This window comes from Nicotiana tomentosiformis, chromosome 3 (genome assembly GCF_000390325.3).
Source record: "Nicotiana tomentosiformis chromosome 3, ASM39032v3, whole genome shotgun sequence".
Taxonomy (NCBI): Eukaryota; Viridiplantae; Streptophyta; class Magnoliopsida; order Solanales; family Solanaceae; genus Nicotiana; species Nicotiana tomentosiformis.
The window spans coordinates 143,110,720-143,137,460 of record NC_090814.1 but is presented as its reverse complement, the minus strand read 5'-3'; the positions used below and the strand labels follow the sequence as shown (position 1 = coordinate 143,137,460).

General features: G+C 36.9%; 1 protein-coding gene across 2 annotated transcripts; it reads right to left on the bottom strand.

Moving 5' to 3' along the window:
* Window positions 1-772: 772 nt before the first annotated feature.
* Window positions 773-20,043, bottom strand: LOC104111764 (N-terminal acetyltransferase A complex auxiliary subunit NAA15-like). Of its 2 annotated transcripts, XM_009621534.4 has the most exons (26): window positions 19,826-20,043; window positions 18,814-18,892; window positions 16,564-16,646; window positions 16,287-16,436; window positions 15,209-15,324; window positions 14,083-14,188; window positions 13,035-13,106; window positions 12,843-12,958; window positions 11,442-11,574; window positions 10,678-10,755; window positions 10,547-10,600; window positions 10,367-10,437; window positions 8,344-8,398; window positions 8,163-8,258; window positions 5,995-6,123; window positions 5,794-5,876; window positions 5,485-5,715; window positions 5,131-5,263; window positions 4,946-5,053; window positions 4,463-4,594; window positions 3,898-3,954; window positions 3,686-3,783; window positions 3,501-3,559; window positions 3,279-3,390; window positions 3,062-3,162; window positions 773-1,509 (listed from the first exon to the last, which is right to left on the bottom strand). In XM_009621534.4, the coding sequence occupies exons 1-26, from the start codon at window positions 19,874-19,876 to the stop codon at window positions 1,307-1,309; spliced, it is 2,706 nt and encodes a 901-aa protein (XP_009619829.1). In that variant the 5' UTR covers window positions 19,877-20,043; the 3' UTR covers window positions 773-1,306. The 2 variants fall into 2 exon arrangements, with proteins under 2 accessions (XP_009619829.1, XP_009619830.1); XM_009621535.4 differs by lacking the exon at window positions 10,678-10,755 and having other exon boundaries at window positions 19,826-20,025.
* Window positions 20,044-26,741: the final 6,698 nt, after the last annotated feature.

Sequence of the window (26,741 nt, the reverse complement as noted above, 5' to 3'; positions counted from 1 at the left end):
CTAGAAATATTCAGAAATTTGTTTATATCAATGATCTATCTTAAGCTCCTTATGAATTTGCATGGAGTATTACTAAGTTTAACGACGGATCTGTAATAAAGGTCTTAATTCCCTACGGATCAGACATATGAACTATTAAAGTGGGGGAAATTAGAATAAAGAAAATGTGCAAAAGAAAAACAAAAGTAAAACAAGAATGATCGTAATTGACCAAAAGAGAAGTACGGGTTATCAAGAAGTAAAAATACAATTCGAAAAAGTAATTTTCAAGCTGGAACGTTGCGGATTATGAATAAGAAACGAGTCTGTGTAAGAAAAATAACACTATTATCTACTGGTAAAAGTCATTTATCATATACTATAAGCTACCATCCAAAGCATGCTTGATTCAACTAACTTTTAAGTCATCTGATAATGTAAATCTTTTTTCACATTACCATAGGAGTAGTATACTAGTAAATCTCTTAAGATATATGCACTCAACCAACCCGTTTCTTTTCATAGGCATGTTTAGATATCTCCAATTTAGGCTTAATTAAACATTCACTTAACTATTGCTTTAGCAATCTTGATGAAAGAAATGTGGGACTATTACATATGCTGCTCATCGAATGACTGGTCCTCAATCAGATTCAGATTGTTTATAGTAATGAAAATTTACGCAGCAGGCATAGGATGATGTGCAGATAGTTATTTGACGTGAAGCTTTCTTAAAGAAAATACAGAAGAAAAGAATCACACAAAGGATCACCTCGAGACCAACGTTCTAACCTTTAGTCAAGCCCCTTTCTTTCACATTAGTCCGTTAGTTCTACAACGGGACATAAATATCATCCACAATTAAAAGAAATACAGCACTGCAGCCGCATGAATTTATCGTTTTCTCTGAATACTATTGCAAAATTCATTTCACATAAGAAGCATTTGTACAAATAAAAATTGGAGAACTAAATGGAAAAATACAACATGCCCTTTGAAGTCATCTTTTTTCTATGCTGATCGAATGCAGGATCCATACGACTTCTGAGAGCTCACATTTCATTGAAAATGCTTTGCGCCAAGCCACAAACACTTTACTGGTATTTGACCCGGCCCCTGGCAAGACGAGAGTGATACTACCATCTTCATGTCAAAATCAGGGGTAGAGAACCAGTCTTACAAGCAACAAGAACATCCTCTGTAGACCTGAAAATTTTCCTCTCGAACCATCCTATTGATGTCAGTGTATACTCTAGAAGCTCGATACAATTCCAGTTAGCTTCTCCAGCGCTCTTCCAGAGAGATTACTTCAGGTCAATGTGTATAATTAGATGCGCAGATCCTTAAGCGTGTTTAGTTTCTCTAATCTCCCATTTGATGAAAGAGCATCTCCATCAGCATTTAAGCCTGCAGCTCCATTTGCAGCGGATTTTTGTATCTGATTGTTAGCTGAACTTGTAGCAGCGGAGCTTCGAATACCTCCAAAGTAAATCGAGTACGAGAAGTACTCAGCGCAACGAACTTTCCATCCTACAACAATGCCTCAAAAACATCAGCACCCATAGAATCACCAAGTATCATGTAAAATTGACTGTTACTATGTATTTAACAAAAAGGTATCAACAGAAAATTAATATACCCAGCAACCACCCAAATCAACAGAAAAGGAATACATGAAAAAAGAACAGACTACAACAATGATATACCAAAACCAGAGTCAAAACACATGCATGCACTTAACTTTACCTCAACAACAGGCCATGGAAAGACTTAAAGAAGCTTTGCCTATACTACAAAGCCATTTCCTCTAGGTGTCACTCCTGATGGACACGGTGGATCTATATCATTTGTTACTTTGATGCTTATAATACCATTACCCAAAATTTCATCAGAGATTAAAGGGGGGTTTGGGGGGGACCGCACCCCCGAACAATAATTCACTGAAACACAGAGATGCATATTTTTCAAATAAACAAGCTATTAAATAAGTGCACCAAGCAAGATGGTCTCATTCAACTACAATGAAGATTGAAGTTAAGGTTAAAATTGGTTAGTGTCTTGGCCTAAAATAAAGGACTGTTTGGATGTATACATATCCACTTGAGCTAAGAAGAACGGAAACGATCAAGATGATCTTATGGCGCAGTGAGGTACTATGGCTCATGCCACTACTATTTATCTATGTGGATCTTACCAATAGGAGTCTCAAGTGAATGGTAACAAAATCTATCTACTGGTGTACAAATTATCCAGTCTCCCAGGGCACTTTAACTCTTACCTTATATGGCGACTTTCCTCCATCCAAAACTTAACGATAGACCACATATATTATACACTGAGATGACATCATTTAGACTGATTCATTCATTTTCAAACTTTAAACACTTCAACACCTAACTCAATTTTTTAAACAATTCACACATCAAACTTTATAGCTCCGCAACAGTAAAGAATACGTCATACCTTTTTTGGACGGGGAGAAAATTGATAGAACTACCAGTTAATAGTGGTCTGAAGATACACTCAGCCATTCTGAAGTCAATACCATTCACGAGAATAAACAGTGCAGTGGAAAAAGGTTTAGTGATTTTGTCAAGACTCTTCTTTTTCATTAATATAGGTGGACATGCAAGTAGCATATGCATGCCCCATCTCTCATAGATTTAAGGAATATGTATACTCTCTTACCTCTAAGAAAACTACGGGAAAACCATGACAGGTAAGAACAGAACAAAAAAGAAACATTCTGTAATCTGCTTTATCAACAACAAAAAAAAAAAAGGAAACCTTCTGCAATCTGGCTGTATTTAAGGCAGAAATTTCTGGCATATGCACTGTATGACAGGCAGAAACTTCTTCAACATGTATAAGCAACATGATGTATCCATTGTGGAAATAGATGCATAGGTGTCTCATACAACCCCATTTTAACTTGGAATAGTTTCAAAGGGACAGCGAAACTTTTCAAACCATAAGGGAGTTGTTGGTCATAAAACCCAATCTAAGGATTACTGTCCTCACCTCTGACGAAAGTAATAAGATGTACAGTATGAAAAATTAGAGAAGGATGTAAAGAACCTACTGGATGCTGCATCACGGTCAGCCAGAGTTGTCCCGAGGAGTTTGTGAACTGTAATGCAGTCATTCAGTTTCCACGAACTGACATTTCCTTGTGCCCCATCTCTAATTTGGAGAAAAAGTTAAAATAGAGTTGATGTTTTGCTAACACGCATATATAAAGAAATATTATTAGCTATGTGATGATAATACAAATTAATGTGATGAAAGCAGAATCATACATAGAAACCAGATCATTAGCCGAGTCTAAAATCAGTTTGACAGCCTCAGCCTTCTTGTTTGGTTCCAGAACATATAGCAACTCAGCCACAGCAGCCCTATGCATCAATGATTCTGCAAATACCGTGCAATGAGAAATAATATTTTCACCAAGAATGAGAAAATACTAATGATGTAAAATACACGTATAAACTAATAAAGTATTATTCCTGTCACACACTGACCTCTATGTTTTTCAAAAAAAGTGTTGTTTGCGTCAATTAGAGATTTCCCGTGCAACTGACTGAAAAGATCAATTAGAAACATACAGAAATCTTAGTCTAATAACAAGATCCAACATGTAGAATATCAACATTTATAACATTTAAACATAAGATACATAGAGAAAGGGAAGTGCATTCAAGATAACCTAAAGGTAGGTCGCTCTGCTTCCAAGACACCCCAGATGAGCTTTTCAGTATCAGTTACTGGAGTAGTCAAGGAGTCAATTTTATGGAAGAACTTTATCTGGAAGAGATCATAGTCCATATGAGAAAGAAGCAAATACGAATACTTTGAGAATAAAGCATGAATACTATAAAACAATTATTATTAAAAAATTTGATATCAAAAAAAGCATACCAAGCACAGATGTGATTTTGGATCATCTGCATCCAACCGCATTAAATACTTTATAGCCTGGAAAAGAGCAAAGATCAAAGAGATTGTTTATCAGTATTCACAAAACAACTAGTACTATGAGTACGTCCTAATCTCAAACTAGATGAGGGTCAGGCAAACGAATCCTCAATAACCATTACGTTACGTCTAGGTGCCCGTTCCATTCTAACACTTAAATTCGTGAAACTAGGAATACTATTAAACCTCACACTTATCCTGACCCCGCATACAATCTCTAACCAAGACTAAAAGGGCCCATATCAATCACTGCTGACCGGACATGATACAAAAGTACCAATAATGACTAAACCTTAGTTCTCGGTATCGCCTATAAAGATTAATTGATTCCATGCTTTCATTATGTTCTACATAAGTCTTTGAGAAAACTACCCTCCATATGATGAGAGGTCTACCTCATCCTTTTTAACATACTCAATGGCGGAGCATTTAAGGATCTACATTGAACATGACCCAACTATTTATAGTGAATTTTTCCAACCTGCAGTTAAATTATAAAGGAAATTACCTGCAACGCAAGCAAGATCTTCTGCTTTCTCATGTTTACTTCAAAGGACAGCAAATGTGTCTCCAAGCAATCTGACGAGTGCTTTAGGAGAAGTTTGAGGTACTTTGAAGCTTCTGCCAGAGGATCTTCAATCTGAAAGGTTTAGTGACAAGATAATACTCTGTCAAAATCAGAAAATATTAAGTGGCTGAAATTATAAAACTTTGTTCTTTCCCATTTTACTGGACATTTGCATTTTTTTAGCATGATAAATGTTTGACACGACATCACAAGTAACAGATGTTGATCACTCAAAATGTCAAACTTCAAATTCCATCCAAATTCAAATCCGAAGTGCAACAACATAATCCAGCTTAATTAATTCCAAAAGAGATTATGGAATAGTTTCTCCTGACTGCTCTAAAGACATACCAAAGATATTGTGCAAAGACTGGAAGACAATTCATACCTAAAAGATGTGACAGACGGCAGAAAAGGCAATACCTGAATCAATTTTTCACCATGTGGGTCAGGATCTACCGGCTTCACATGGCGCTTCCCTGATTTAGTAACATTAGCTGCATTGGATTCCTCATTTTTAACATCTGCTTCCTAAAATCATTCAAAAGATTAAGGCACCTACACTACATTAAAATTTCCAAAGAGCAAGAGGAAGCAAATTTGAGTACTTTCTTAGCTCGTGCTTCGGCTTTCCTCAGTTTTTGTTTTAATTTCTTTTTCTGAGAGGGAGGCAACTTAGACATCTCATCATCCTCTTCAGATGCTGATTTCAAAGGAGAATCATACAGCTTCAGATAGCATCTGATGTACAAGCAAAACAAAGCATAATAAGACATAAAAAGCTTCAGCAACAGCAATTCTCAATATGCTTGCAGGTAATCAAATGGGAAAGCTAGGACACTATAAGCAGGACTATTCCAATCTTCTACCATTCTACTTCAACAGAAAAGGTCACTTATAATGCAAAACTGCTAGGTGACGGCAACCAAGAATTTTGAAGGTTGAGCAAGTCAATAGCCTACCTGATAGCACCACAAGCTGCTTTGCGAAAATAAGCATGTGAGTGAAGCCGATCTTGAAACTTTAGCATTTCCACGTAGGTCCGCAGAGTCATTTTCCTTAGGCAGTAAGAGTGGAAATCAAATTGGTCCTCTGTGATATCCGCATAATGCTTCTCGACCGCCAGAAATTTCTTTAAGGCCCTTCCCAGCTCACCCTGGCGAAAATAGCTTTCCCCTGATGCTAGTTCATACCTTTCATATTAAACAAGAATAGTAAGATGAGCACACACAGAACTTCAAATCATGATCGGGCTCCAAGAAGAGACTCACCACATGCACTGCATGTCGTAAAGGTTATTGTGTTGATCCCCATCTTTGGTGAACAGTACAGCAGTCTTTTCAGCCAAAGTGACCTTCAGTCCAGCACGAAGGAGTTGGAAGAGAAATTAGGAGCCAAGGTAATTCACAAGAATTGACAACTCCAAGAGAAAATACAGTTCACTAAAGAGACAACATAATAAAGATCTCCACCTGATCTGCCTGAAGCATACGCTTAACACATTCGCTATTAACATATCGATCTGCAAGATCCATACACCTAGCTTCATCAGCAAGTGCAGCAGCTGCTGCCAAGTCACCAGCATGCTTTAGTATGCGACTCTGTGTTGAACAGAAAACAAGAAAGGTTATCAAGTGTAGATACATGAGGCACAAGCAATGATTTATTAAACAAATCTTAAGTTACACCAGGTACCAAAATCCTGGAACATGATTATAGAATTTCAGAGGAAAGAAGAAAGTAAACTTCTCCTTTATTAGTCAAGTAACTAGTTCGTTCAAAGTTTTATATTTGAGTTCAATGTCAAAAAACTTGTCACAGTATTAATAGGCCTCTCATCAATGTGAGCCCTGCAAGGTTAATTTTTGGCTTTTCTTTTAATAAAGAATGCTAGTTACAAAAGACAACGGAGAATCACAAAACATACAAGAAAATGATAATCACCAAAAAGACGGGACAAACCAAGCCACACAATTTATCATGTGTGAATAATATCTTTAATATAGATGGTAAACAAAGGCCTAATTTTGGGGCAACAAAAAAGGGAAGATGAAAGTGAGTTTGAAATCATAACAGATTTTCAACGAGTTTGGTGTCAAAACTAACACTGAAAGGGAAATTTTGAATACAACCAAAAGCCCATACTTGGGTGAAACATAAAGGAGAATTATTGATAAAGGAGAGAGGTTACTTTGTAGCAAACTTAGAGCTTTGACAAAATGAAGAAAGTTTACTAGAAGAAGTAAAGCCTCGCAATACTTATATGAAGTAGTGGAGCTCCTTCATTTTCCAAATGATCCTACAGATCCAACTTCAAGCAGATAACATCACAAAGAGCAACATATAAACAGCAATTCAGAAATTCAGCAATCATCTTAAAAGCCAAAATTCATAGTTGATTTCTCAGATGTCAATATAAAGCTCTATCAGCTACATAGGATAACTATCATTCATGTTCCTTTTCCTTTCCTACATTTAGTAACAGGTCTAATGTTATTGGATAGTGCGTAAATGTCACCAGTCTTAAAAATCAATCAGTCAACTATGCCTCAATTCCAAAGTAATTGAGGTCACGGTACAAATCCCATATTTCCATTCCACTATCACTCATATTCATGTATTAAAATAATTTGCTTTTAGGTGTTCTCTATAACTAGAGGTTTTTAAATCTCACACTTATCCTTACACTAACATGCAATCTCTAACCAAACTGAAATAGACACCGGCCAAATACCGGTGGTAATACAAGTGTAACACGAATCGTCTTTTTCTTCTTTCTTTTTTTGGATAATGGTGATGTTCGGGCCAACTTGCGCGCACCTCGGCTATTCCACCGGATACCCGTTATCTCCTACCAGCATAGTTATCAGGTAACTCCGCCCACCAAGTCTTAGATACAAGGGAAAAAATCACCCCCAAAAAAAGACGGTACGTATAGCTAGGCCGTGAACATCCAACTATCGCATTGTAAAAATTGGATAGGTTCGATCTATAGCCATTAGGGCCTCCTAAAACGATCTACTAAGTTCATCGAGTTGTTCCAAAAGGATCAAAAAGGCCAGTCATTAATGGAACTCCTTGTCGGCTCTAAGTAAAATACTCATTTAGCCGAGGGCGTTTTTTTTTGTCTCCGCTGGGTTGAACCCTGTTCTCCAAGTATTCACTCATGTCAATGACCTCTACACCACACCGTAGGGTGCAAAATTTAAAGGATCATTTGGTTCTATTGTAAAAAAAATAATGGGAAAGAGACTGGATAGCCCACCTTTCATTTTTAGAATCTTGACCAAAGCAAAAATCCTCCAGATAAATACTCTTCTCCAGAAAAATACTATTTACTTGACGTTTTCAATAAGACCAAAAGAATTTAATTCAACAATTCCAATCCGTTACTTGTTTTTGCTTTTGCACCAAACTAAACGACAGTTCAACAAGGGAAAAGACTGATTTTAGTATTACTTCACAACACTTTTAGAGCATAATATTGGTTAAACATTTATGTTTGATGATATCTGAAATATGGAAGCTCATCTTCATGTAAGGAAAGTAACATCAAGATACAAAATATGGGTATTACCAAACAGCAAAGTCAAAAGGATACCAAAAGTAACAAAAATAAAAAGATAATAAGCCAATATACCTTGACAGAGTATAAATCTATTACAGTTGGAGTGTGCTCAATTGCCTCGTCAATTTTAGTAAGAGCAATGTCATACTTGCCGCATCTATCATAGTGCTGCAGGAGCATAGTTATTCAGCAATTGAGAAAGTGAAAAGGAAAGAAAGAAAGGTTTGACTAATACGGAGGACACTGAGCAAACCTGAGCCAAATAAAATAAAGTCCACATAAGTGTTGAAGGGGGCTCCTTTTCCACACTGCATTTAAAGCATAAGGTTACATCTGTAACTATACAATCCTAAACAAACATAGCAAATCCCACAGAGACCATAAGGAATCACGATAGGCATTGAACACACAAAGACAAATTACGTTTACACGTTAACAAAGGCAAATTATGTCCCAATTGATTTGGTTTTAGTTGAATTCTCAACTGCATCCTGGCTAATTATCATGGCTTTTGAGATAACTCAAATTACTATTACTCCAAGTTACATGGTTACACTATTTTTACATGCAGTTGTCAGTTGATAGATAATAGCAGTCAATAGTGCCTTCGAGATTCCTGAATAGCAATGACTATAACAACAAAGCATCAGCAGGAGGAATTATCAGATTCCACGAGAAAAGGCAATGCATTTGCAAAGTTTTTGAAGCTAAAAGTATTATGGACTAGCAAATTTTTTCCTATCCATGTAAATTGAAATATCCAATGTGGTCCGATCCTTCCGGAAACCATGCGCATAGCGGGACTTTAGTGCACCAGGCTGCCCTTTATGTAGGTTGAGGAATAAGAATGGAGAACAAATCAACTGATCAAGTACCAAAAGGGCAAAGGCTCGGTCCTCAAGGCTCAAACTACCTCCGTAAAGTTGTATTGACTAACAGAAGTATATTATCTGGTAAGAACATAGGGCAGTAATTGAGTAATACTGACGAGGATTTCTTTATGTGAAATATAACTATTCAGGATATTCATCTTAAATATGGTAGTTGACGTTTAACACAAGCAATACATTTTCAAGAGCATATTTAAGAATTCCCATGAATTCAAGTTTCATCATTCATGATAAGTTTTTTGATCAACTAAAATTTGAAACTTTTTTTTTTTGATAAGGTAAAGATTACTAAAAATTGAAACTTTTCAGGAGCGTTTCAGCTACCCTTTTTAAACTGTGTAACATTTTAAAAAATAAGGAAATTCACAATATGTATAGGTAAGATAACAAGTGAAAACGAAGAGGGTTGGACGGTAACTCCCCCATAGAATTGTTACTTTACAACCAAAAGGTGTAAACTTCAGTCTATACAGGACCCTCCCTTCCCCCCCCCCCCCCCCCCCCCCAAAAAAACAACCCAGGCCTCCCCTACCCCTAAAACAAAGTTTGAGAAAAAGAGGAATAAAATATTTTAACATAGTATACAACCTATACACCACACTAGTTCCTGGATTATTAACAAAATCAAAATACACAATTGTTTGAGCATCAAAGATATAGTATGTTTTGGAGAATTGAGAAGCAAAAAAATAGTATTTCAATGTGATAAGTATGTAGATTTCAATGATAGTGATGTAGTTCACTTAAATTTTTATAAAAACTACATTTCACTAACTTTTTTTCTGAGTGTGCTAGATGTGCAACTATATCATGTGATGTTCCGACAAGGCAACAACTGTGGAGACTGTACACCGCATGACCATATCCATATGTCACTAACTTATTAAAATCGTGCTTGTTCTTTCCACACGCTCAATATAACAAATATATACAACGCTTACCCCCAAGACACTGGAAAAGAACTTCTGCTAAAATAGTTTCCAGAAAAGATCTGGAAGTTGGTAATACTTATCAAGAAACACCATAATTTCAAAATTGTATTTAAATATCTTTTTGTTTGGTTCAAAGATAGAAATTTCTTCAAAAGACCGACCCTTCCTGTCAAATTTGCATAACAATGAATTAGCTATCACAGGAACTTCTTCAAAACAGGTCTAATCTTGACCCAGAATACTCATCAGAGACTATCAAGCCCTCGAGGTGATCTTAAGAAGAGTTGAGATAGTACATGATGAAAAGCACACAGACTAGTCAGGCTTCTTACTGACATGGAACTGAACTAAGAAGCGGTTAATAAGGTCACCACAGCAATTTAGTTATTCCTTCCATGGAATCAAGAAACATGCCATAGTGCAACATAGATCAAAAAAAGGGGAATTTTTATACCTCCCAGGGTATCCACCAGTACTCTTAAGTGACTGCTCAAGCTTCAAAACCAATTCCCCTAGAATATCAGCCTGTAAGAGATTTAAGAGAAGCAGACATCAATCCAAAAAATAAGCAGGATTACATTAACCATGCAATTCTCTTTTACGTTAAAGCACATCAAGGAGCATCTGCACTAACCTTGCCAGGATGATCATATAGCGGATGAAGATCAGAAAACAAAGAAGGAACTCCCTACATATGCATCAGCAAAAGAAATATTAGCTCAGCTCTAAGACCAAGGAAACCCAACAGGATGCAAGTCTAAATACTTTTGTCAGAAGAGGTCGAATATAATTTTCTGCAGCTTCCCGAAACTTGTCATCTCGGAGAAAATCAAGTGGAATCCTCTACATAAGAACATAGAAAAAGGAAACAAAGGAATAAGAAAAGGAAACAAATAAACAGAGAAGTTTATTATGCAAACTGAAAAATGATGTTTAATAAGATCATCACCTTTCCTACATCAGAAAAATAAGATCACGACTTGTCCACAAGCAAACAAAGAGAATATTTTTGGCTATTACTACACAAGAGTATTTTTTATTTATATCATTTTTTGATAACCGAGAAATCCTCGAGGGCCAGAGGTGCATGATTAGACGATAAATACTGCCATAATGGGCCCACTACTCTACCTATCTCCACTTAAAACACATAAGTACTCCTATTACAAGGAGTATAACATTAGAAAGTGAGGAGCAATGTAACAACGTGCAACTAAAATCTCCAAAGAAGACCAAGTTGGAAATCCTTCACCAAGAACACTATCTTGTCCTTAGTTCTTTCATTGCATGTGACATAAACTATATGCTATAGCCAAAATGTTATATCCTACACTTGCTGAACGTATTCAGTGAAACGCAATGCTTAGGACATAAAACAAAATACTGAGCCTGTTGCAACACTAGAATATCAACAGAAGTTTACTGTTTAACATTAAAGGTGGCATCAGTCATGTTGAAAAAACATCAAAAATGTGCCATAGAGGCGGCTAGCATCAGCAGAGATCATTAAGCAGGATAAAGCCAATTACCTTTACAGCAGATGATCTATTATACTGCTGGGCAAGTGCTCTGTACAAAGTTTCTAATCTATCAATTTCATCAGCGGTATATAGCCCATTTTCAGAATACAGTCCCAAACATCTTTGTAAACCTTCATAGTATCTGAAAGTTACACAGAACATATGACGGGAACAGTTACTTCTTCAGCTTAGAGTAAAGGCAAGAAAAATGCCGTGTTATTCAAGAAAATAATAAGGTGTGGCAACATGAGAAGCATAAATGCATGCCTGCAATTATAAGAAACCAGTCCAACATACCCAAGTCTGAGTGTTCGAAAAGAGGGAAATAGAAGAACCAATGTAAAATTGTAAGAACGATTTCATAACTCGAACCAACTTAATATTGATTCCTTTCATTGACTTAACAGAGTTATACAAACCAAACAGGCAACAAAGGAAGTCTCAGACTCGCTTCCCCTTTCCCTTGATTACCTTGTACCCAACACATATGAGGTATGATGTTTCATTTTAGACCTTAGATACCAGGAAATACCCTTACCCAAGCTTACAGATGTTCCTGTCATTGCCAAAACCCTTAGAGGTTGCTCCACTAGCACGTTCACGGGTAGTATGGAGACAGAAATAGGAGAGTTTTTTGGGATAGAGAAGGACTTACAGTTGGGGAATAGCCTTTTATTTCTTGTTTCCTTTTGGTGCACCCATGAGGTTCAAATTTGTATAGAAGTTTGGGTGTCTCCTGGGGAGGATTATTTTGTTTTCGTAGGTTCTCTACTTTTTGGTATGTGACTTGCATATAGGAATTCTCCCTATCTTTAATAAAATTGTTTACCTAATCAAAGAAAAGGGGAGGGTTTTTTTTTTAACCTGGACCTTGAATCATGAGGTGAACAATTTTTTATACGTATTTTTGCTTAATTTGTACACTTCGCAAACACAAACCAGACACTACGAAAACCGACTAATTAAGAAGCTTATTAGATCTTCTCAGTAGTTGCATGTGTTTTTTTTTACCTGATTTCTGCTGAAAGGAAAGAGAACAACAGAGAAGACCTCCAAAACAGAAGGGACCAAAGAAACAAAAAAAAAAATATATTGAATGGATGCAAATAAAGACAAAAACAACATCTTCCGAGTATCATAAATCAGTTTCTTCCTGATGTTCCAATACAGTTTACTAAACAACAGAAATATGAATTGGAAAATTCCATTTTGTACTTGGCTTAATTATTGAAAAGAATGCCTCAGGAGAACCGCACCAAATACAAATCTTGAACCCAACACCTGATTTTGAAAGGAAAGATTTGCACAAATAGAAAAGATTTAGGTATAGTTTCACCTGATGACAGTGATTTTATTAGATAAATGCTACGTCGCAGCAAAGTTCAACAAACAAATTAGATAATTATGTACCTATAATTGTCAGGATTCATGGTGAGAAGCACTCTGAACAATCTTTCACCTTCCTCGAAGCGCCCAAGCTTCAAGAGAATTGAAACTTCTTGCTCCTTATAGGCCAATTTGTCGACCTAAGGTGGCATAATATAGTCAATACCCATTCCTAATTTGAAAACAATCTCATGGGACTAAATTTTATGTACTTGCCATCTTTGACTCCTCCTTGTGTAATTCTTCAAGAGCCCTCTCAGGAAAGCCATATTCCTCTAATAAAGAGATCTGAAACAGTTCATACGCACATGACACTGAAGTTACAGGAATAAAACAACATCATCTTCACAGGCAACTAATATCTAAAGGCTCCATAATCAGCAATGCCAGCAAACACCATCAAGTTTTTTTTTTGATAAGGTAAATTGTATTAATCAAAAGGGAGAGAACTCCCGTATACACGAAGTATACCAAAGACGTAGAGAATTTACATCAGAACATGATTCTCTACAAAAAACGCCCAATCTTCTATACAAGTAGGGGCTAAATGAGGGCACCAAAAAGCGATCAAAGATAAAAGACTATTCTTAAGATGTGGAAAAGGAGAAATTCTCCCCCATGTAAAAAGAAATAACATATGAAATCCCCCCCCCCCCAAAATGAAAGAAAACACTCAGCTACGTTAAGTTACTAGCTAAACAAAGTCCACGATTAAAGAACCACAATGTTTTTACGCAACTCATGATCATCCAAAATGTTCTTCCCAGATATATAGCAGCTTGAGTATTTTGCATGACTATAACACGATTCTATAGCTATCCTAGGCAGCACTTTCAGGTTATCCCAAACAGTAATAATCAGAAACATTACAATTGATGTGTCCACAGTCACTTTTTATATGTGCAACTATGGGATATGTTTCACGGATAGACACCTTTCTGCATATGGAGCTAAATCAACCCCAATGTATATGAAAAGGTAGAAAACCTACACCATCTTGAATCATTTTATTGACAGTACATCCCTGAAAAATTTCCAGCTTGAAAAACTATTCTCATACTACTCCATTTAATTTCTGAAACAGCAAATTCTAAATAAATCAGCCTATAGGAAGTTTCAAGCCTAAAAGTGCAAAACCTTAATAGTACCAAACTAAAGCAGATTTGTATTTTGCACAAGAGTCTTTGCTGCAGCCAAACACAGTGCCCAGATTAGGAAAAATCTTAAACAAACGTAAAACCCTATTCCTAGCAGCGACTGTTACCTTGTACAAGAGCATCTCCCCATGTTCACAACGTTCATTCTCTGGGGGGTAGTCATCATCAAGAGTCCCTTCGTATGCCTCAAGGATATCAACAGCTTTTGATCCACTAACAAATAACAAATGGAACTACCTCAACATGCACAGATTAGATAATAGAACTGAATGATATCGAATCTCAAGGGCCCAAATATTTGTGAAATAAATGGTATAGCAGCAACAAGAAGATACCATTACCACAATGCATGGAACTACCTAAACAACTAAGTATTTTCAGGCAAAAGAAACCCACTAAAGATTACAAGAAAGAAAACGATTAACTTCCTCTTAGACACTAGATAATAGAAGTTTTGATGATGCAATATATTCACCCGGTAGCTATATCAGACTTCAAATGTTATGATGACTTTTATTTATTTTCCTTTCTGGTCTATTTTATTGCTTTTCAACAGCATAGTAATCCATGCCAAAGTGATAAGAAAGACTCAAACAGTACAGCATACCAAGTGATAAAACATCTCTGGTATCTTCATGCTTCAATTATCTTAAAAGTCGTCTTATTTATTCTATTGAAGCATATTAGCTAAATGATAAATATGACTTAAATAACAAATTAGCCACATAAGCAACCTAAATGTTGTCCACATATAAATTCAAAAGAGGTGCTATTGGTGGAATCTAACAAGAGAAACTGAAATTAAAAGAAAAAAATAAGAGGAGTCCAATCAACTGCCAATTTCCTGATTTGTAGATTGGAAAAAAGAGTTTCATTATTGTAAAGTCAAATGTCTTCAAAATGTATATTTTTGGTGTAGGAGGAACATTGTAATTATTAATAGAAGTAGTATTGAACTTGGACTCCCTCGTGCGATAAGAGTCAAATCCACATTTTGCAGGCTTTTGCTATCTCCTTGGTACTGATTAGTAGAAAAGATCAACTGCCAATTTCCATTCAAACAATATTTAGGTGTTGATATTATTCCCTCACATGGATGTTGAACATCAGAACGAACAACATATAATGCAGCAGTCCTCAAAGGGCATCAAAACAAAGTCACCAGGAAGGAAACACACATCTAAATTCTAATATAGCAGTAGCTATTTCTACCAAACTAAAGGCAAAGCGTACTTTGAGTTTAAATGATGAGCAACGGCAAAGCCGATCCAATTCATACGATGATTTGGTTTTAGAGTGAGCAATTGCTGCCTTGTTTCAACAAAACCTTCCAAGTCACGCATTTGTGCCTGTAAAAGAATCAACGCATAAATAGGACAGAGCAGGATAGGTGAACTTAACAATGAATAGAAAAGGTAGTCGGCATGACGGAATATATTATTCTAGAGCTGTTACTGGATAAGCTCTTAGTTATAACTCTAATAACTAAACTTTGAAAGGCTGAGACGATCAGTAAAGAAGCCATTCCGCGGACTAAATTAGACAGACAAAGATGAGATCAAGTAACCAGAGCAATTCACAGAATCACCTAATAAAACAAAATATGCAGTCCGTATGGGCCAGACTTTCACATTTACAAGTTTCTGTAAAATCAGCAGCTCTATGTAATAAGCAGTGTCTTAAGAACCCAATTGATGAAGATGACAGATATGCCACATCAAATATAGTACAGTGTTAAGAAGAGCACACAAAGGAATTGCTGAAATGCTATAGAGATAATAGATATGAGCATAAGTACATGTCAAATTGCACTTGGACCAACAACAGAAGAAATGGAACACCATCACTGTAAGACTCCAGAAACAGCACTTGGATCAATGAAAGAAGGCATAAAACACCAACCATGTGTAATTCCAGAAATATATTTGTCACAAGGAAAATCACAACAATATGCTTCCGAAGTATGTGTGAGCTTGAAAATAAAACTAAGTACCAATGAAAAAAATAATGGCAATAATTATAACTGTATATGACGAACTCCTAGTCCACCCTTTTCTAATACAAAAACTTCCTATAAAATCTGCTTACTATACTACTTGTGGAGCAGCTTTAAGAACTCCTTAAGGGACACAAGTGGGAAGAACTTAAACACATAATATTAAGCACTAGCAAACACGTTAATGAGGCTTTAGGTTTGATGAGCCCAAGGGGGAAAGAATCAAAGAAAGATAAATTGAAGTGCACAAATGTTCAGAAAGAAAGAAAAAAGAACAAAAACTGAAACCAGATCAGTTATTAAAAAGAGTCTCACCTGTAGAAGGGATAGGTCTCGCAATATCTCAATATTGTCAGGATCAATCCTGAGGGCATTTCGATAGCACTTAATTGCTTCTCGGTACTCTCTATCAGACCGGTATAGTAGACCATAAACATGCCAGCAAACATGGCTCTTAAGGTCATTCTGCAAAGATAGAAGGGCAATTAATTCCAAGACATCACAAACTAGAATCCAACTTAAAGGGCTAGGAGTTTTTTTTATGAAAATTCAAAAAACAAAAGTAAAGAAAAAAAAAAAAGCAAAACTACACCTTCAATCCAAGCCGAACAAGTTCGTATGCTTCTGACTTTCGGTCCATACAATTCAATGTTAAGCCTTTCATTGCCAATGTTTCTGGTAACCACAGCATAAAGTAAAACAATAGCATCAGCATTTAGAAAGCCACAGAGAAAAATGATAGTCATCAAGAATATGGGTGTCTTATTGATAAACCGTACATCAGCTACCACATCGTCAAAAGCCACACTGGTGATAATATCAGGAGATGAAAAGAGATTATGGTTTTGTTAGGGTCTTTAGGGTTTTATGGAGACAACAATGACGTTGGAGAGAGAACAGGGAATTAGGTTCAAGGGTTCTGTGAGGTGGTTCAGTGCCAAAGTTCCAGATTCATTACTCCTAATGATAGTGGCCAAGATATGTTATCAGATCTGAGGGCTTTCATAGCTTAGTTGAAGTTGAAGCCGTCTAGTTTGAAGTTGATCCACAGACAACGGCCACATACCAAGGCTATCAACGTCACAGCTGGCGGTGCACCTGTCTAAGGCAGCTCCAACAGCAGTGGCAGTAGCGATAGTTGCAGTGACGGGGGATACGGCAGTAGAGGTGGAAGATACATTGGGCATACGGCGGTGAAGGAGGTAGATACGAAGGTGGTGATGGTGGTTAGGGCAGTGAATACGGCACTTGGAGGTGGTCGATTTTTTTCTTTGATAGGTACTTGGAGGTGGTTGATATAGTGGTTGTGATGGTTGATATGGCGATGGTGGAGGTAATCAATACGGTGGTGGTGGCAGAGGCGGCATGGTTATGGATGAGGGTATAGCAGTGGAAGAAGTGGGTGTCTCAAGTGTGTTGTTGCTGGGCATTTAGTAGTAGTTGCTTGAAGTGTGGGAAAGAAGAGCATTTTGCACGAGAAATCCCCAACGGTAATTGTTGAAATCTGGTAGAAACAATAAGATAAGTGTGTATGTCCACAGTTCACAAATTTTTCTATGCTTTACACCTTTTAGTAAGTCATTTCATTTTGAACTGGTAAAGTGGTAAGCAATTAATGATTTCGACTGATCATTGCATGTGGCCACCATTGCCTGCTCTCATTTTGCTTTTTAGTAGCAGCGGTTATGGTTTAGTAGTCCAGATTGAAATTTTTGGAAACTGGTACTGGTACCACAAGAATGCACTTTCTGTACACGTAATTATACAAGTTTGGAAAATTGGTCAATTATCAACTGCTAGCTTTAACTACCCTTTCAACAAAATAACCCCTATATATATCTGCTCAAGCTCTACTCCTCTATCTCTCACCCTATCTTCACCCTGCACACACATGGTTTTACGATTTGCGCTCCTATAACTTATCAAATGATAGCAGTTTGAACCGCAAATTCAAAAACTTAAAGGATAAAAGCCCAGATGCCTACAGCCTTTGACTCTCATAGAAGTACCCATCCTTCATCCCTTTACCGATTACGAAGTTCTCAAGAAACAATCAAGCATGTTAAGAAGTGTTTTTACATTTGATTTATTGATAATTTCTCCTATTTCATTCGGCAATATTTCCTGATTTCAGATAGTGGCGGAGTCAGGATTTAGTACAGAGGGATTAAAAAATGTCACACCTGGGATTTGAACCTATGACCTAAAATAATTCTTGCACCCCTTCACCACTTTACTATAATCACTCCTCAATGGGGTTCAATGGCTTATATATAACCCAAAAAACTAATTTTTACCCTATTTGCACAGTATAAATTTTCATCAAAGTGGATTCAATTGAACCCCCATTTCGCCAGCAGTTGACTTCTGCATCTATCAGTGTCAATTTATGGATGTCCCCGAAGGACCAACTTCATCCATCACTGCTACTGAACCAAACCAGACTGGGCCTAAAGACTCGTAAATAATCGGCATATGTGTTTGTTTCTCCATCTTCATATCATTAAGCAACAAAAAGGAGAGTACATAGCACCAACTAGAAATATGCCCTCAGGTTTAGGACTTCTAGCCTTGATATCAAACGAACTTGTTGCTTCTCAGATGGCTATTTATGTCCTACTGCCTTCCGGCATCTACCGCAGAGAGAACAAGTTAGATGCTTTAAACGGGTGAAGTTAGTAAACTATTTCAATCTGACACTCTAACATGGTAGAAATGGCTTTAAAGTTGAAAGTCACCACCAAAAGGAATTTTAAATTGAACAAACAGATGTTTATGTCTAATGGAATGTCACCTTTTTAATACTTTCATTCTGGATATGCCATAATAGAATTGGACTTACCTCCATGATCAGAAAATTTCTTGAGAATTGTGTCAGCAGCTTTTAGTCCTTTTTTATACTGCTTGGTCTCGTATGATTTCTGCAGGAATTGAGAAATAGGGTATCAAATTAGCCATATTTTCAACAATCATAACAATGCCCCCCGACAGAATAAAAATAGTGTCAGATCATCTTTTCACGTCAAGTCAAAGATAGTCAGAAATGAGGACATACATTCCCAACAAATTAACTTAGTTGTCTTATGTGGTTAACAAAGCGATGGTAATATTAGTCAGATAACAAAGTTAAAATTAGTTATTTATCAACAAAAAAAAAAAAAAAAAATATCTTATGACTTGATAGTGAAGTCCTGCAAGTGACTCCTGCTACTTTACAACCAAAACATTTTGAATGATTCAAAAGCCTAAACTGAAGCTTATCATTGGCATCGTCAATTGCCTCAAACATTACAAATAATGGCATTCAAAGCGATGTCTGAGTAAGTGTTACTGTCAGCCTGCAACCATAATCTTCTCTACATCACATGACCAGATAGGAAAGAAGAAAATGCTAACCAACTAACTCAAGACGAGTGCAAGGATGATGACTTGTGTCAATGGCAGAGGAGTACAAAGTACTAGCATTATTAAAATACCTTTTTACATGGAAATCATCCCGATTTTAAGATTATTCAGTCGGCGCCATTTTAAACTCACTCAAAACAGATGCTTGATATGGAAAACAACAACAATAATATGTCACTCCATCCAAAGAAGTATTTTGACCGAATGAATAATCACCAGTATTAGTTCAAATTCGCATAGCTAAGTGAGGATTGAAGTAACATTCAAAATTCCCAAATTCGAATGTTTCAATCATCTTGAAAGGTCAGTAAAGTAATTGGCATAAAATCTAGGGTTTAAAATGGACAAGAATTACGTGTGAATAGAATTTGATGCGACAAATAAAACTCGATTAGAAGCAATTCACTAAAGAGCATAGATTGAAGTAAAAGATAGAATTGAATACTTACAACGATGAGTTTGAAGAGGTTAGCCTCCTTGGGAGGAAGCGAAGCCCCCATTCTTGAGATAGAGAGATAGAAACAAGTGAAAGATGGTTAGATTGGAAGTGGAAAGTGAGGGCTTCTTTTAATTTAAGGGCTGCGATGGAGAAATAGGAAGGTGGAGGGCTGGGAAGAGTGGCTTTTTATCTGCTGCAACCCTACTCAGAGTAAGGAATTAGGCAAGCAGAAGCGCTCGAGGCTTGCGAATCAACGTAAATAAGGGATTTACTAAATCAAGAATGGAAATATTTTAAAACTATTATAAAATAAAAACTATAAAGTAAATAAATCGAAGACAACTCAATATATTATTCAACTTCAAACTCATTTATATAATGAACTGAAACTACTATATTTATAAAAGAAAGGAAGTAGCTGCGACACTTTTCTTGAACTGCTCGTAAGCTATTTGCTGCAAATCATTTTATTGAGTTGTCTGCCTGCATCAGCTGCTTGTAGATAAATTTTAATAGAGTATCAAACGGATAATTTTTTTTAGGATGATTATCTATAGCAGAGTAATAAATAAACTTACACATTATAATTATTTTCATAACACTCCCCCTTGGATATTCATTAAAAGATATCGTGTCTCGTTAAAACCTTACTAGAAAAAATCCAGTGGGAACAATTTTAGTGAAAGGAAAAAAAATACACATTTAGTAATACTTAATTCTAGCTGACTCATTAAAAACCTTACAAGAAAAATCCCATGAGAAAAACCTTAGTAAAAAATATAGTACAACGCGTATTTTACTCCCCTAATGAAAACCTTGTTCCAAATATTTGAGTCTCTGTATTCCACTCTTGTATACCATCTTTTCAAAAGCTTAGTTGGCAAAGATTTAGTGGACACATCTAGTGGATTGTCACTTGAACGGATTTGTTGCAAATCGATGTCACCATTTTTTCTGAAAATTATGTGTGTAAAATAATTATGGTGAAATGTGCTTCGTTCTATCTCCTTTTATAAGCAAGATAAAAGGAGTTCACCATCCTAAGGTCAGAACAGATACTTATTCACTTCAAAGTGATCGAACACCCATTTGATGTACCTAATGGGTGCGCTTTGTCCATGTAAAAGCGTTTTAAGACCTTTTCTGTATAGACCGATTGATGGATAAAGATCCCGCATACGTTTTAAGACCTTTTCTGTAAGTTGTGGTTAAAGATCATGATATTTTAGCAAGAAGAAGTATCAATCTGAAGACAAATTCGGAAGGGACTTGGAGAAATAGGACAACTGGGTAGTATATTGGATCAGTATGATAATGGATAAGATCGGTTCTTTGGGTGCTTATGAGGTGGGGAGTTTCTACATGTGCTTTGTGGCAATACACTTGAACTTGGCAACCTGTGTGGCTTGGTCGAGTTAGAGAAATTTAGTTTTAAGGACTTGATTATGTGCAAATGGATTCCAAAGTATTCTTGATGGTTTCTACCGGTGTGGAGAACGTCTGTGTATTGTGATTTTCTCCTGAAAAGAAACAAGAGAAATTTTTCTAACTAAAATGATATGTAAATTATTGGTGACTCAAAGTTGATAATAAGATTCTTGTGCTCTTCACATGATGAAAATATAAATGTTATGTGTTGTACGAAAGCTAGATTTCCATGTACAAGGTGGCAGTACAATCTTGAAGAGAAGGTAACGAATGTTGAACAACATGGACGATTTCAAATAACTAGATGAATACTATTACTACTTGGTGTTGTATGAGAAAGGGGCGGACTTCAGAAGGCGCATTGTATTTTACTTACGGAGGTATAAATTAGTATTGCGGTACTCACATGGTTGATAGACTACTGATATTCGAATTTTGTCAATTGGCACGGAAGAACTTTTAAAGTATTTCTCGTGGAATGTTCGTGTATGAGATAGTTATTAGGCATTCGGGCGGTGGAGATGGAATCAAATATGGTGATTTGCGTGTTCTATGGATTTGGAGATTGGGAGTTCTCATGAGCGGATTGTTTCATAGTTGTGGACTGTGAAGTTGTGGCCGGAGCTAGCCATGTGATAGAATGTGTTGTGATTCAGTCATTATGGATTTTCGGAAGAATTTTTATCTATTTGTGGGTAACCCGAGTTGATTTGGGGGTCCATAGGTAGGCCCAAATTAAGATGTGTATTCTACACCGAGCCGGAATGGTTGGCTCCATACTGCTATTATTGAGGGATGTGTCATTTGGTTGATGTCGAACTTATTCGTGTTCTCAAATGATTTGTGAGTTATTCCTTTATGCTACGAGGAGTTGTGATTCATTGGTTATGTGCACAGATGGTGCGGTTCTATTTGAGCTTTTATAACGGAATTTGAGTGTGATGAGTAATTGGGTATTGCATGATCGATAGTGTAATGGTTATGTCCTTTTAGGTTTTGTGTGGTATTTTTGTCATTCGCCTCTCTGCCGTTATTAAATTGGAGCAGGGTGGCTCGGAGTATATAATATGAACCTCGTGTTAGAATCGGGTGATGGTTCTACAGTGTATGATGAATTTTCAGCGTTTCGTTGTGGAAGTACTTGTTAACCTGGCGGGGCAGTTCTCTCATTTGAGTCATTTTCCATGACTGGGTACATTTGAATTATTGCGTATTAGTGCACGGATGGCACGAGTTGTGGCTCTGAGTTATATTGGTGCGGTATGTCTGTGGGGCAGTTATGTTTAGTAATATAAGGTCATTGGACCTGGAATGGGTACTATCGGGTTTAATTTCGGTATACTCAGGAGTATAATATTGAAAGTCGGCTTAGAAAGTGATTATGGTTCCGGTTATGACTTGTTGGTCTGATAAAGGGTTACAAGATTCTGCGTGTTTCTTTTATTATCAACAGTGTACGAAGGTTTTGGGATGAGGTTTGGTTCGATATGGGTTTAATACTAATATGCAGTCGGTTTTGGAGTAGTCACTGCGATCGGGAATAGTGCTACGAGCATGCGAGTTGTGTAATATGCTGCGTGATTATATCTGTGGTTATAGTTATAGCTCGATGCAGCTTATTCGGACTTATACAGTGTGTAAATGTAAGATTCATGTCTTGAAAGAAATCTTAAAGGTTAGAAATTAAACTCCAAGGTTTATGGGCTAAGGTTAAATTAATGATTTTCAGTTGCATTGTGTAGTCAAGCCCATGTGGGATAGGGTGACGTGGGTTCACCCCCGGGTACGTATGTGGTAAGATGGAACGGTGATTTGATGGCTTGGAAACAACTCTTGGCACGTTCGAGGACGAACGTATGTTTAAGTGGGGGAGAATGTAACGACCCGACTGGTCGTTTTGAGTATTACAACTTTGCTTTCCCCTTTACTACTCAAATTGTACTTTATAACTGTTGTGTGAATTGCCGGGATAATTGGTTCGGGTCCGGTGAGGTTTTGGAATGAATTGGAACACTTAGTTTCAATGATTAAAGCTTAAGTTAAAATAGTGATCGGATGTCGACTTATGTGTAAACGACCTCGGAATTTAATTCTGATGATTCCAATAGTTCCGTATGGTGATTTTGGACTTAGGAGCGTGTCCGAAAAAAAATTATTTGGAGGTCCGTAGTGAAATTTGGCGTGAATTGCCGAAAGTTAAATTTTTGAAAAGTTTGACCGAGGAATTGACTTTTTGATATCGGGGTCGGAATCCGATTCTGGAAATTTGAATAGGACCGTAATGTGAAATGTGACTTGTGTGCAAAATTTGAAGCCAAACGGACATGATTTGATGTGTTTCGACGTAAGTTATAGAATTTGAAGTTTCAAGATTCAATGATTTCGGATTGAGGAGTAATTCTTCGTTTCGATGTTGTTAGGTGTGATTTGAGGCCTCAAGTAGGTCCGTGTTATGTTATGGAACTTTTTGATACAATTGGTTGAGGTCCCGGGGGTCTTGAGTGAGTTTCGGACGGTTAACGGATCAAATTTGGATATAAGGAAATGTTGGAACTGTTGCCTACTGGTGTGATCGCACCTGCGAAGATTTTGATTGCAGGTGCGAAGCCGCATGTGCGTGAAATAAGTTGCAGAAGCGGCCAAGAGTGGGACTGAGCAGTGCTCGCAGGTGCGAGGAATTTGCCGCATTAGCGAGGCCACATGTGCGAAGGGGAATGCGCATCTACGAAGCCCGCATATGCGAGAATATCGCCGCAGATTTGAGTTTTTAGAGGACCGGCTATTTTTCGCAGGCGCACATTCTTGTCCGCAAATGCAGATGCGCAGGTGCGAGCCCAGGCACCGCATGTGCGGAAATGCCTGGGCAGTGTTTAAAAATGAGGGTTCCGAGAATTTTTCTCATTTTGGACATTTTGGAGCTCGGTTTGGGCAATTTTGGAGAGGAAATTTTCCACACAACTTGGGGTAAGTGTTATTAACTCCCTTGTGATTATATTTTATGAATTCATCTTCATTTTTAGTGTAAGATTTTTGAATCTTCAAGAGAAATAGAAGGAAATTTCTATAATGTCACAAAACGAACTTTTCAAGTTTGAATACCGATTTGGAGTCGGATTTTAGTAAAATTAGTATGGTTGAACTTGTAATTGGATGAGTTATCGTATTTTATAAGTTTCGTCGGATTTCGAGACGTGGGCCCCACGTGTAATTTTTGGGGCGTAATTTCGGATTTTGTAAAAATATTAGTATTTTAATATAAAATTAATTCCTATAAATTTTGTGGGCTGAATCAAATTAATTATGACTAGATTCGAGTCGTTTGGAAGTTGATACGCACATAATGGGATTTCTGGAGCATTACTTAGCTTGCTCGATATTGGATTCAGCTTGTTCCAGGTAAGTAACTCTTCTAATCTTGGAGTTGAGGGTATGAACCCTGAATATATGTATTTTGTGAATTGTTGGGAGGTGACGCACATGCTAGGTGACGGGCGTGTGGGCGTGCACTATAGAAATTGTGACATAATTATTTTTGTGGAATTTTATAGTTAAATAATCTTGGCATTTTTCATGCGGTTTTATGTGTCAAAGAAATTAAGCTGAAAAGCATATTAAAAATCTTGTCGAGGCTATGTGCCAGTATTATTGGGACCCACAGAGGTCATATTGCTGTGAATTATTGTGTCAAATTGAAAATTCATACTCAGTCATATGCATTTCATTGCATATCATAACTCAGTTTTATGACTCTATTTTGATGCATATAAATATTTTGGGCTGAATGCCCTATTTTACTGAAATGTCTGAGTGGCTTGATTTGTGAGGATGAGTGTAGATCGGGGCTGCCCGCCTGCAGCATACTTATGACCAAGTGAGGCCGAGGGCCTGATTTGTGAGGATGAGTATGGATCGGGGCTGCCCGCCTGCAGCATACTTTATTATTATCGCAAGTGAGTTGTCCGTACAGATTATAGCGCTTGAGCTGAAGGACCCCTCCGGAGTCTGTACACACCCCCAGTTAGCGCATGTACCTACTGAGTGCGAGTGTCGAGTGCTGAGTGACTGGGAGGCATGAGTGATTGTGAGGTATGCCCGAGTAGCAAAAGTGATTGTGAAGTATGCCCGAGTGGCACGGGTGACTGTGAGGTTGCCCGAGGGGCTGTATATGAGTGATGTTCTGCCCGATGGGCTATTTATGATTTTATCACTGAATTGCATCGCATTGGCATGCACACATGACATACAGGCATAGAGATGTATTTTTTTCTCATGCTGTACAATATTACATCATTCATGATTTCTCACATATTTTTGACAGATGGGCATAGTGATGCATTTATTTTTACACGGTTTATCTAGAAGGAAAATGAAACATCTTATTTATTATTGACAAGATTTTGGGAGAAAATTATTGTTTTCAAACTATTTATATTATTGGAAACTTCGGTGGGTTTTCACTGAGATATTTGAAAGGAAGAACTATAATTTTTGAAATCATTATTTGGTTGAGTATTTTATCCCTGAGTTATTTATGATATTATTTGCTTTATATTGTTATGGATTGTTGTGGACTATTGGTTTTGGACCCGACTTGGTGGAAGTTCGTCACTACTTTCAACCTACGGCTAGGTTTGTTACTTACTCAGTACATGGGGTCGGTTGTACTGATACTACACTTCTGCACATTGCGTGCACATGTTGGCTGCTGTTGTTGCTGTGCTCGATGGTTGTGGGACTTGAAGATGTACTTGCGTTCCTGTTGTAGCTGTCTTTTGTTTAGGGTAACCTTAGATTTATAAAAGCTCTGTTTATGTATTATTCAAACAGACTATGTATTTATTTCATTTCCGCTTTGTATACTCTATTCTTAGAAGCTCATGGTTTGTACTACCAGTTCTTGGGGAATGTATTAGGTTAAGATAATTATTTACTTAAATTTCTCTATTAATTGTTATTGGAATTGGATAGTTGAAAGTTGGCTTACCTAGTTGGCTTGCCATCACGACTAGTTGGATTTTGGGTCGTGACACTGTTGCAAATCATTTCATTGAGTTGCTTGTAACCTACCTGCATCAGCTGCTTGTAGATAAATTTCAATAGAGAATTTCAATAGAGTACCAAACAGATAATCTTCTTTAGGATGATTGTCTATAGCGGAGTAATAAATTGACATCCATGTTATAATTATTTTCATAACAAAAACCTATTATTCCAACTTCCAACTAGAATGGCTAATTATAGTTCTCTTTATGGGGGGGGGGGGGGAATTAAATATTTTCTTTATAAGATAAATTAATATACATTCCATATTTATTGATATAAATTTTTTATTTCAAAGTATTTATAACATTCCTTATCAAATTACTGATGATGCTCAACTGCTCGTTCAACCTTTAGTATTGGTTATTTTTGGTTTCTGAAAAATATTTTAGATTAATTTTTTCATAAATATATAATATGTTTTAATCCAAACGGCTTTGCTTTTGTCCTTTGGGGAA